Source organism: Thalia democratica, chromosome 4 (assembly GCF_965202585.1).
Source record: "Thalia democratica chromosome 4, ktThaDemo2.hap1.1, whole genome shotgun sequence".
Taxonomy (NCBI): domain Eukaryota; kingdom Metazoa; phylum Chordata; class Thaliacea; order Salpida; family Salpidae; genus Thalia; species Thalia democratica.
In genome coordinates, this window is record NC_139168.1 from 2,725,423 (window position 1) to 2,738,023 (window position 12,601).

At 25.2% G+C, this 12,601-nt stretch overlaps 2 protein-coding genes across 2 annotated transcripts; both read left to right on the top strand.

Moving 5' to 3' along the window:
- The first annotated feature begins 1,020 nt into the window (after positions 1-1,020).
- On the top strand, positions 1,021-2,315 carry LOC145834446 (tRNA-splicing ligase complex subunit RTRAF-like). The gene has a single exon (XM_082941879.1). It carries the CDS (start codon positions 1,030-1,032, stop codon positions 1,753-1,755), a length of 726 nt encoding a protein of 241 aa, XP_082798005.1. The 5' UTR covers positions 1,021-1,029; the 3' UTR covers positions 1,756-2,315.
- A 473-nt stretch (positions 2,316-2,788) lies between these two features.
- On the top strand, positions 2,789-9,442 carry LOC145834427 (SPRY domain-containing protein 7-like). Its single transcript, XM_082941853.1, has 5 exons — positions 2,789-2,907; positions 4,710-4,795; positions 5,693-5,884; positions 7,629-7,731; positions 8,213-9,442. Exons 1-5 carry the CDS (start codon positions 2,793-2,795, stop codon positions 8,308-8,310), a joined length of 594 nt encoding a protein of 197 aa, XP_082797979.1. The 5' UTR covers positions 2,789-2,792; the 3' UTR covers positions 8,311-9,442.
- Positions 9,443-12,601: the final 3,159 nt, after the last annotated feature.

Consider the following 12,601-nt stretch of genomic DNA (forward strand, 5'->3'; position numbering starts at 1 on the left):
AATATCACAAATAATCAAAGTTTTTTATACTTACAGGTATTAATATGTTGTATATAGTTTTAGTAACTTATAGCAAAAATATCTTATAGCAACGCAAATCAAAAATGGTATTTAACAAATAAAAGTAGGATAAAGATTAATAAGCAAAAACTAAAAATTTGTTAAGTTTTATAATATAAATTTTCTAAAATGCGGTTAGGTGTAAAAAAGTTCATAATTTTTATTTAAATTGCGTTTTTTATTAGCAATTGCAATATCAATTTTTTCCAGGTTGCAGGTTTCACAGATCTTACTTGTATTTTTTAATTACCCAATCTTATGCATAATGTTCCATTTGAGTTTGTAGCATATGTTAATGTTTTTTAATTTCCAAATGTACTTAAAAAGTTCTCTTCCTTGTTTTCTTTAATTTTTATGTCACTAATGTACTATCTCTTTAATAACTAATATAATTTTTTTATGCAATGGACATTTTCTCAAAATTTGAGATCAGTAGCTTAAGAAATGGAAAAATAAAATTAATTTTTACTGAATTTATAAGTTTCTTAAAAAATTGATAGTTGAACAATTGCGGTCCATACGTTTTGTTGACAAAAACTATGTTTTTAAAAGTAAGCTTTGAACATGAACTTAGTTTTTTGCTCAATTAAATTAAACTATTTAGTATTTGGATATAGACAATTTTCTTAAAATATTTTGAATATATAAATATTAGTTCACTAAAAGTATGTCTACTTATTTTGTTTTTTTGTGCTTAAAGTGTTTAGTAAAGAGTTTTTCAATATTTATAAAATAGTTACTTGAGATTTTTGGAAAAGTAACAAAATAAAATTTTAATCTAAAAATCTTAAATAATTTTACTTAGCTTAAAACTAAAAGTACTTCAGCAAAATAAAATGTACTTCAAAGGGCAGGTATAGCTCAGTTTGGGAAATTCTGAGGTTAACATACTAAATATTATAGAAAATCAATGCTAGCAAACGTGTTTTATAACAAACTTATTTTTTCAGACAACTTTATTTAAACACAATGTTGTTAAGAAAGCTTATTGTGCTGAAGTACCCAAAAGGGGGCCACATCAACCTCAGTCAGGACTCTGAATTTAGACAGGTGGTGATCTGGCTGGAGGACCAGAAAATCAGGAAGCTGAAGATCCAACAGAGGGCAGGACTGCGGGACATTTCAAGTGGCAGTTGGAACACCCACGCTGTCAAGTACCTGAGAGGTCTGGGCTGCCCGTTTGACAATTGCAAGGTCGACCAGGTTGCCATTGTCGATTGGCTGTGTGCTTATGCCGTCAATGTGATGTTCAAGCAGAACAGTGTAGAGTGTAACAAGGTTTTTGCTGATGACGTCATAAAGAAAAGGGAGTTGGAAGAATCTATGAGCAAATTGGACATCAATGACTACAAAGAGCATGTTGGAAGGCTAGCAAAAATCCTGCAGATACAAGAACACCCTGATGACCCCAACATCACCCTGGAAGCAGTGAGGATCCTTGTTGAGGAAAGGATCAAGAACCACGTTCCAGGAAGTGAACTTGATCCCAAGTTGAGGATGTCACTGAAAAAGCAGGAGCTTGGGTTCGAGACAGGCAACAATGAGTTGGATAACATGGCCAGGGTGCTGAGACTGTTGCACATAAATGAGCTGAGGAATTTGCAGACGGAGGTGAATGACGCGATTGTGAGCGTTCAGAGCATCACCGCAAATCCCAAGACCGACCAGAAGCTTGGAAGGGTGGGAAGGGGTTAAAAACAATTTGAATGAAACTGTTGGTCTGAAATGCTGACTGTTGGATTCTGAACTTGATGATGTGCTTCAAATGTTGTTATTTTTGTTTTTACTTTCAGAAATTTTTTTTGTACTATTTTACACTGTTGTCGAATATAGTGCTGAAGACAAAATATTTTTTATGTTCTTTTCATAATTACTCTGTTAGTACTATTTGCTTTGTTACACGAGTATGTGTATATCAATGGTAAAAACTTTTTTATAAGTAATTTGTTACTACAGTTTGCCTGTAAAAAACTTTTAATGTTAAAATAAGAAAGTTACTTAACATTTAAAAAATTCTTCATTTATATTCAATCTACATTCATAAGTAAAAAAAGAAGCTTTTAACTCTTTTGAATAAATACTTTCAAATGTTTTGCGTTTCATTGACTTAAGATTTGTTTAACAAAAGAGTTAAAAGAATTTGAGGTTAAAGTCATCTTTTTTTTTTCTTTAATGAAAAAATAATTAACAGTTTATAAAAATCCTCAAACTTAGTTAGTGTAGTTAAATCTTAGTTTTAGGTAGACAAAGGTGTTTTACATTAGGGGTTTTAGTGAATATTATAACAAATTTCTTAATTGAACATATTAAACATATGTGTCTCTATATAAATTTTAAAATAAATATGTTGTTTTGGTAGTAACAATATTAACCACTGATTAAAAATATTGTAGTTTTCAATTTATTTTTATAATCAAACTAACTAAAATAAAATAAAATTTTATAATTTTTATAACAAATACAGATAAATATGATAAAGTGCATAAAGTTAATTTATTTTTATTATTTAGCAGCACTGTTTATTATTAGATTAATTTATTATAGTCAGTTAAATATTGCATTTTTACATTTTTCATAGTATTTAGTTAAAAAGTGAAATTTACATTTGTTTTATTAAAATGATTGCTGAAAAACTTGAACTTTCTTGAAAATTTCTCAAAATTTCAATTTTAATATTTTTAGTAGTACAAAATTGTACTTCACAAATATTTATATTATTTATAGTTTTTATTATGAACTACATATTGGAAACAATATGGAGTTGTTTCGGATATACTTCAATTGAACCTTTGAGAAATGATGGAAATACAAATGAAAATCCTGTTAAATTGAGCCAACATAAATCAGGTATTACTTATTAATAATAAAGTTATTTTTGTCACTGTATATAGTAAGCTATATTTAAATGTTTTGATAAGAAATCCTGTTAAATTGAGTGAACATAGATAAGGTTATTTTAAAATGCAATTCATTTTTTCATTAAACCAAATTAAACTTATATATTTTTAAAGAAAATCCTGTTAAAATGAGTCAGCACAAATCAGTTATTAAGTAATTTTAATATTTTTGTTAATTTTTGGAAGTAAACTGCAATTTTTTTTCTTTCAATAATCCTTTAGAATTGCATTATAAGTAGTGTATAATGATTTTTTTATTTGTCAGATCAGTTTTATTATTTATATCTGAAAATACTAAGTTTTATTTTCAAAAGTTTTGTAATCTTAATAAAAAATTGATCAAATTTTAACAGATAATGTAAAGCATAATTTAGTATTTCTACATATAAAATTATCAATTATTTAAATAAGTTTAAGGAATTTATTATATTGTTGTAAGTTTATTTCCTGTTTAAGTTAATTATGTATTAAGACAAAGTTTGTATAATTAGAATTTAATTGTTAACTCATAAGTTTAATGATGGCTAATTTATATAAATTAAGCAATTGTGTTTAAATAATATTGTTTTTATGCAATATTATTTACAATGGTTATAAATATGTACATAAGGAAGTTAAGTTTACTACAAAAATCTTTGAAAACAAAAGTAAAAAAGCTAAGCTTGAGTATATTTTCTACATAAATTATTATTTGCAAGTAGCATTTAAGTAATTATGAATTTTTAACTATAAAAAATAGCCAATGAGTTTGGTTAGTTCAGTTTTTTATAAAGAAGTACAACTTATTATGATACATTGTGGAATAGCTTTTAACTTGTTGTTAATTATAAAGCTATTTTCTGGTTATGCATATGTGATGTTTTACAAATACAACAAAATAAAAGCTTGAAAAGCATTTAAACTTTTTAAATTTGTGGTTTGCAATCGGCAAATGCTTTCAAGTGTTAGTCAAGTGTAACAAATATGTTTTTATGTAATTCACTCTTACTTGTATGCTTAGTTGCACATACTTGAATATTGTGCATTTTATTGCGGTTTAAACTTGTAAATGTATTTTAGTTAATATTTTAGTGGCTGATGTATGTGGTTCTTAATAAGCATTTTGCACTGTAAGATGTTGTAATGATTATAAATTGGATTTTTTTTTGTTTAGCGCTATAAAACAAGTGTGGAAAGACACTTTTTTAAATGTAACTTTATAAAAATTTGACTACTGAATGTCATAAACTGTAAATTTACAGAACTTAAATCCTAATTTTAACATAAACTAATATAATTCAGTAATTTTTAGAACAAGTCGCGTTCTTGAAACCTGTTGTGTTAAATTAATGTATGTTTAGTTTAATTTTTGTAAATTGTTAAATTCAAAACCTTGTTTGACTTTTGACTATTTTAAATTCCTCAAACTTATACTGTACTCTTAAAGTATTTAAAAAATAACAAATGTTTAGTAATAAGAACGTACACAGTTTTAACATCAATATAATTATTATAAGTTGTTTAACTTGAAATTAAGGTAAAAATTTCAATATTTGTAAGAGATTTTTTAAAGCTTGTTTGATATATTTAATCGTTTTAGGAACTATTAACCCTTAACCTTACGTTAGAAAGAATACTTGACTTAAATTTGTAAACTTGTAATAAATGGCTATATTATTTCGATTACGTACAACTCCACACAGATGTTGAGCATTAATTTACTGAATAAACTGAACCTTGTTGAACTGAATTTATTAATATTCAATTTTACAGGAATCAGCGCAGTGATAGTGAAGAATGGTAAGAGATTGTGTGGCAGTGGAGGTTGTATGGGAAATACTGAAATTGTGCAAGATAAAGTAATTTGTATTTTTATTATATTAAATTAATTATTACAGCTTGTATGGGAAATACTGAAATTGTGCAAGATAAAGTAATTTGTATTTTTATTATATTGAATTAATTATTAGAGCTTGTATGGGAAATACTGAAATTGTGCAAGATAAAGTAATTAATTTATAATAACATTTTCGGTGCTATAATTTTTTTGTGGTTCAATTTGTTGCTTAATAATAGGTGGAGCCTTTGGACTGATTTTTAATTAAAAGTTTTTCTCCAAGTTAAAAAAATATATAAAGTAGCTTAGTATATACAAAGCAACAAAAATATAAAACAAACTCACTGGTTTGAACATTCATACATAATTTAATAACAAACTTTTAACAAGTTTAATTGGTATATATATCCTCAATAGTTCTTCTTCAAAGTTGTAGTTATACAGAGTGATAGTTTTAAACATTGCTAGTTATTCTAAATGTTGTAACACCTTCTGGTTTGAATACTTAATTAAGTTCTATAGTTACTCTTAATTTTTTGTATAAAAATTCTTAATAGTTACAATTTCTTTGTCCCTAAGGAAAAATTTTATCCACTGGAAATAAGTAATAAATATGTTTATAGAAAAATGTCATGTTGTTTTGTTTAAATCAGATTAGTGTGTAATAATTAATAACAAATATGTATTTATAAGAAGTAAGAATATTATAGTTTTAAGTATCTCAAATCTTTCCTTGGTTGTGTGTTGTTCTTCGTGATTTTTTTGTCTTTATCAAAATCGTTTTAAATTAAAAGTCTTTTTTATTTTACAAAAAAATCTACTAAGTTATAAGTACTCGTTACATTGCCTAAAGTACTTATAACTTTGTAGGTATTTATAAGAAGATATATATAAATGATAGTAATTATGTCTCCAACAGTCCTACTTCGAAGCGAAACTACAATCATCAGGAATGTTCGGTATAGGAGTTGCACTGGATAGCGAAATGCTTGATATCACACCGTTGGGCGAATCTGTTCATTCGTGGGTTGTCAGGCAAGACGGGAAAGTTTGCCACAATAAGAAGACTGTACACAACACAGGAGTAACCATTGAGGAAGGAAATGTCATTGTTAGTATTTGTTTTAAACTTTATCTTAATAAAGTGTGTCACAACAATAAAAGTTTGCATAGTACTCAAGTTAATATTGAAGGAGAATGAATAAAAACTCCTTCTTTTTAAAAACTATACTAACAATGAAAAATCTAAAACAATAATAAATATAAAATATGAACACATATATATAGTAAAATGAGTTACAGTTCAATTTTTCTGCAAAGGAGATGTTATTGGTGATATTTGTTTTTAAAATATGTACTGTTTAACTGTTATTAGCTTTGTTTAAACTGTTGTAATATTTTTATAGTAATATTATATAATTGAGGAGGTCATATAGTTGTTTTACTTGTAAACTTTATAAAATTTTACAAAATAAATTAAACTTTAAAATTTTAAACTAATAACTGTCTCAAGGAACACATAGGTAATAGATATGTCATTTTATTTGTTGGTAACTTTTTGTTTCATAGATGTATTACTTACTTGGTTTGATATAATGATTAGTTCCTCTTGTTAACATATAGAAGTAAAGGGTAGAATTGTGATTGTGGATGTTCTAGTTGACAAAAAAAAATGTTAATTGCAAAAAATATTTAAACTTAAAGTTTTAATTCCCTCGAGTTGATTTTTTTTTGTTCCTTATCTATTTTTACTTTGACACACACTCAGACTGTTTTTTTTTATTTTAACTCCAGCTAGTTTAAAGTGGCTCGTTTATTTTTGGCCGCTTTTTTTTTTGTATTAAAGAGAAGAAATTTTCAAAACTGTTTTATGCTTGAAATTCAGTTGTATATGTTGAAAGCATAAATTATTTAAAGTTAAAAAGCACATGTAATAACATGCAAATTTTTTATTGTATTTTTTAGACGGAAAGTATAATTGCATGATTAAGAAAAACTATTAAATTATAAACAACTTATTTTTTATCCACTTGTCAAGTTAACATGCTAATATATATTTTAATAAAAGAAAATGATATTTGAGTTTTATAAGTTAAATAAACTTAAAATCAAATAATCAGCTATCACTTTGCTAAATAAAGTTGTATTTTTAATAATTTTTAATAACTAAAATTTTGAACTTTTGTGCTAGTTGAAATGAATTGAATGTAAAATAAGCGAAAAAGTTTTGTTATACAATCTTCTCACATCTGTAATTAGTCTATTTTTTGAAAGTATTAAGTTAAAATTCAATATATCTAATGTTAACCAACTGAAAAAATTAAAATGTTCTAAAATGTTAAAAAAGTATTTATAGAATAACTAGTTCAAATTATTCCTATAGATTATTAATTTATTTGAACTTGACCTTATTAAAACGTGACAGTCATAAAAAATCGTGCAGATTTCTAAATTAAAATGTTTTAATGATCTTTAAGTTTTTATTCTACATTTAACTTAACAACCATTAATGATTTAATTTCTTTCTCCTGTTCAAAATTGGTTTTCTAAATGCTTTCTGTAAAAAGTGATAAGTGACATTAAATATTGTTTATACATGTAAATTTTAGAACTGTACTAATTTAAAAACCAAATGTAGTTTTTGAAATGTTTTGTTAGTTTTCATTTTGAATTATGCTAAACATTATTGTACCTTTCATTTACTAAAGCTATTTTTTATATTTAAGAAATCAATAATTGTATCTTTAATTCAGTTTCAGTAGTTTTGTTAAAAGGGCTCTTTAATTTATAACTATGAAATTAAAAAGTTATTGGTGAACGTAAATATGACTAAAATAAATTATTTTTTAAAACAGGGATGTTCCTACGATCATGTAGAATTAAATTTCTTTCACAATGGAAAACCTTTGAATGCACCTTTAAGAGGAATTAAAGGAACAATTTACCCTGTTTTTTATGGTTAGTGTAGACAAATTTTCCTGTATTTAAAGAGCTTGAAAAATACATATGCCCAGTTTTCTATGGTTACTTAAGAAAACTGGTATTAAGTTCACTAAATAATTTCTTAAGTACTAATAGTTTAAAAAAACAATTTTATTATGTGTACTAAACTATATATTTTATTTTATTAAAATTTATTTATAATTACATCATAGTGTTTGTTAATAAACAGTTTAAAAGATATATTTAAGAATTATATTTTTACTGGAATGAGATTTAAAAAAACAGTTAATAAATTTAAAATGTACTTACATTTTTAAAAGCTAACACTAAAGTTGTTTTTAGTCTTAGATATATTGTCTAAACTATTGATGGTAAAGTAATATTAGATGTTTCATTCGATAGTTTTTAGTATATTCATATTAAATAAGGTAAACAATTTAACATTTGGTTACAATTTATTATATATTTGAATTAAAAATAATAAATATTTAAACAGTGGATGATAACGCAATACTAGATATTTCATTCGACGATTTTTCATACCCACCACCATCGGGTTACCAAAAACTTATGAAGGAGAAAAGCATAATCTGAAGATTCTCAGTTTTATAAAAAATTTATCTTGCAATAGTTTACGCTTTAAAATTTAAAGTTTATGGTGTTTTTGTAAAAGGTAACATTAACATATATTTAAAAACAGTTAAAACTGATCCGGTTAAAACTGTAGACCAAAAGTCTGTAGTTAAAAACTGCCTTAATGCAACTTTATTTACTACCCTGAGCTGAAACTACAAATATGATAATTTCAAATTTTATTACACGGTATAAGTACAGAAGGTTTTATTCTGTCCATTTCTTTATTTTACATAAAACGGTGCTCAACTTGTAAAACTATTTTATTAATTTTATTGAAGTTTTAAATAATATTATGAAGCTAATTGCTTTACTAAATTATAAAGATTTTGTTTTTAAGTTAAAAGTCAAGTATTTATTTCAAAACTCTTTTACTTAAAAGCTTTACATTTTTCAAGATTATGTTGAGATACTATAGCAAACTAGTTTAGTGCTTTATACTTCTTTTTTTTTAATTTATAATTTTACTAACAGCTTGTAATAACTATTAATCAAACAAATTGATCAATTTGACTGTAATTTTTCTTGAAAGGAATTCTAAGCAAATTTAAATTTTTAAACAGACACTAGTTACTTAGTTTTTTATATTCAATGACTTGGACTAAGAAAAAATTATATAGAATGAGTACTAAAGTTGCTTTTTACATTTCTTCATATATATGTATTGATCATTTCTAAAAACGTTGCAGCTTTTTGTTCATACACTTTATAGTTTTTTACTTTGCAATATTTGAATTTTTGTCTCAAGATTTTATACTCGTTAATTTCTAACTCGTTACTGTTGTTGGACTCCAGCCTTTTCAGTTTATTTTATATATTTGAGTTACTTAAACTACATAGTTAAGTATGTTGTTCGCTGGTTAACAATTTTTTTTAAATTTAATTATCTAAGGGAGCTATTTGTTATTGGCTAAATTAAAACAAAAATTTTTTAATACCAGTCATCCTAATAATCCAGAAATTTTTCTAATTATTTAAATTTAGTAGACCACATTGTTTTACTTTTAAAACTTTTGCAAATTGGTAGATACTGAATAGTTTCTAATAATTAACATTAAATAAAATTTAACAATCTAATAGTATAATTTGACAATCTCCTAACTATCCAAATTATTATATTTAATTCATACTTTGTGAACTTTACTATTTTATACAGTTTTTATCATTTTCACTATTTTTATTTTTTTTTTCTTATAAATTTAAAATAAGAAAAAAAAGGTATGCTTTATATTCTTAATATTAGCCATTACAATATTTCAAAAAACTTTTCTTACAACTTAAATTTGGTCAACCAACTTGATACCAAATCTCAATAATATAACAATCTAACTAATTTGTATAAAATATCAATTTCATATTTGACCTATCTAGTTTAAGACTACTTATTGTATTTTTAAGTGAGCAGTATTTTTAAATCCTCCCTTGGTGAACTACTAATTTCTTCTCTAGCTGTAAAAATAAATTTAACAAGGTACTTTTATTTTTGGATTGATAAAATATTTAGTTACAACCAATGCTAATTGACATCAAATATAATACATTTAGTAACTATTATATATAGTATAATCAGTTATAAAGCTAACCAAAAAATAAGTTTAAGAAAACGGCCTAAATTTAATTTTCAGTTATACTGTTTGTTTCACTCTCTCCTAAGACTTTGTTTGGTACTATGTAATAACAACGTAAGTAATAATATTCGGTGTAAGTAAAAAAGTTGTTTTATCGTTTATAAGCACTAATCAACTTGGTATTCAGTGCATTTCAAACTTATTGAAAATTAATTTGGATACGACATGTTTGTTGGCAATAGTACCAAAAATTTAATTTAAAAGTAGACGGTGTTTTACACTTCAATTACTAATGAGTTTCATTTATTATCTCAGTACTAAATACTTGTAGATTGTTAGATAAGTCATTTTTACCATATAAATAAAAATTCAAGTTATTTCTTGATGTCTAATGGGTACAAATGCTTTGTTTAAGGACCCTGGGCTATTCATTTTAGAAACTTTTGATAAGCTACTTATGTTTGTAAAAATAAATGTTTAAATGGTACAGACTGCTTTTTCGTTTCAACGACTAAATTACGTGTTTTATTTCTTACAAATCACAAAGTTGAACCTAATTAAAAACTCTTTACAATAAAGCCATGAGCTTCAAGTATTTCATAAGTACATAAATCGTTATCACATTGCTTTTAAACGGCAAAAATCTTAAACGTAGTGAGAATGTAACATATGTGCTAGTTATGTAGGAGACTAAGTATTTACTATTCTTGCTCATAACAAGATCAAAACTGTGATGGGCCAATTCAAAATAGAGGTGTTGAAAAGTTTCTTATTACGACCAAAAATGACAGGGGTTTAAATTTGTCTTATAGATGAAAACTGCATAGTTATGGAGTGATATAAAATATTAATATGCAAGTAGGCCTAAGCAACGGAAGAAAAGATATCATAGGAAAACGTACATTGTTTTGTGGAAGTTTGAATTAGTTATACGAGATCAATTACAACAAAATGTTTAACCACCGACTGTTGTTAATGAACTAGAATTATATAAAACTGTTATATGCGACATATTCTAAGGCAAAGAGAACTTAATTTTTTGGAGTCTTATTTTGAAGAGCTAATTATTTACAAACTTAACTGATGTAATTAAGTTCTTAAAATTGTCTATAAAGGGCCATATCTCACAAAAATATAATTGTAAGTGTATGTAGATCTAAAACTAAAATTGTTACATACGACTAAGAAAAAGTTAAATTTACCAAACTTACTGAAGTTTTTGAGCGGTCTTAGAATTTGTAGAGAACTATCTACAAACTTCAATATATCAAAACTTTGGTTACATGTCAATTCAAATTTTTAAAATTGTTTGTAAAGGGTCAATCTCACAAAATAATATGATTGTTAAAAAATTCGTGTATGTAGGTCTAAATAAGATCTTTTAACACTTTTTAATATTATTCTAAAAAATATAATAATTAAAGAGGATTTTAATAATTACTTTATTTCGAAACTTATTTCAGCTATATCTCCTAAAATATTTAAACATTTTCAAAGAAAAATGTGTTTTAGTTATTATTTAGACCTGCATACAACTATTATACTTTTTTAAATAAATAATAGTTTTTGAGCTTTCGGAACAATTTTGAAAAATTAAAGTTATTTAAACTTAGATGGTCGTGCACCCTTAAACTTTAACTTAAAACCAAATACAAAAGGAAACCAAACCACATTATAAAAAAAATCACCTTAAGTTTCTCCAAGGACCCAGGAAACTAAGTTGCATTTTAGGTGTTAACTAAATACATTACTACAACTTAATTATACAAAAAACTCAGGCGGATAAAGAAAACAAAACAGCGAACAAAAAATAAAATGCAATAATTTTAGGTTGTTACCTACAGCAAGAAGCTTGATAACTATAGTCATATAGTTCAACTTAAAATACCGTTTAAAACTGTCTTAACTGAGTTTGTTCTATGAACAAGGATAAAAAGTAAACTATTGTTTTTTTAGTTGTTAGACAAGAAACAAATAAAAAATTCTTTAAATTTTCTTAACACAAGGTAGAATTAAAATTAAATAACAAAGTTGGTAACAGCTACAAAGACTAGGTAAATATAAGCTTTTTGCTGTAAACAAAAAAAACTAGTTAATTTAATTTCTTATGTAAAAATTAATCCATAATAAAAAAATAATAACATATTTTAGTTCATTTTATTAGAACTTGTTCCACATCTTTATTGAAGTGTCCAACATACATTCTGCTTCATGTGATGGCCGCCTTCTTGATGGTTTACTTACTTCTCCAGATGTCCACAAGGATTTGAAGTATAAATTCCTCCAATAAGTGAAGAAACTCCTGCTAATTGATTATTTTCTGGTGTTTGATTAATTAATAAATAAATAAGTAAAGTGTTTTAGTTATTAACAAAGTTTGCCTTTCAATTTAAAAAAAAATTGTTAAAAAAAAACTTAATTTTAAAAAAATAATTATTCAATAAATTAGAATAGAAACCAAATAATGTCACATATTGTAAAAGTTTTACCTGATTTGCACAAAATGTTATTGTGTTAAAAACACGTTCAGGACCAGATATTTCTGTTGGCGGGTTGAATCCAGCGGGCTGTAAGTTGCTTCTATTTAAAAATATATATAAATTTTTCTTCCTACATTGTTATCAAAGACTATTTTTAGTACTTTCCAGTATAGGCGACACATTTATAACAAAAAATAATTTAAC

Coding starts and splice junctions, on each gene's coding strand:
- LOC145834446 (XM_082941879.1), top strand. CDS start 1,030: ATGTTGTTAAGAAAGCTTATTGTGCTGAAGTACCCAAAAGGGGGCCAC.
- LOC145834427 (XM_082941853.1), top strand. CDS start 2,793: ATGAACTACATATTGGAAACAATATGGAGTTGTTTCGGATATACTTCA. Junction 2,908..4,709: donor ATTGAGCCAACATAAATCAG/GTATTACTTATT, acceptor TCAATTTTACAG/GAATCAGCGCAGTGATAGTG. Junction 5,885..7,628: donor TTGAGGAAGGAAATGTCATT/GTTAGTATTTGT, acceptor TTTTTAAAACAG/GGATGTTCCTACGATCATGT.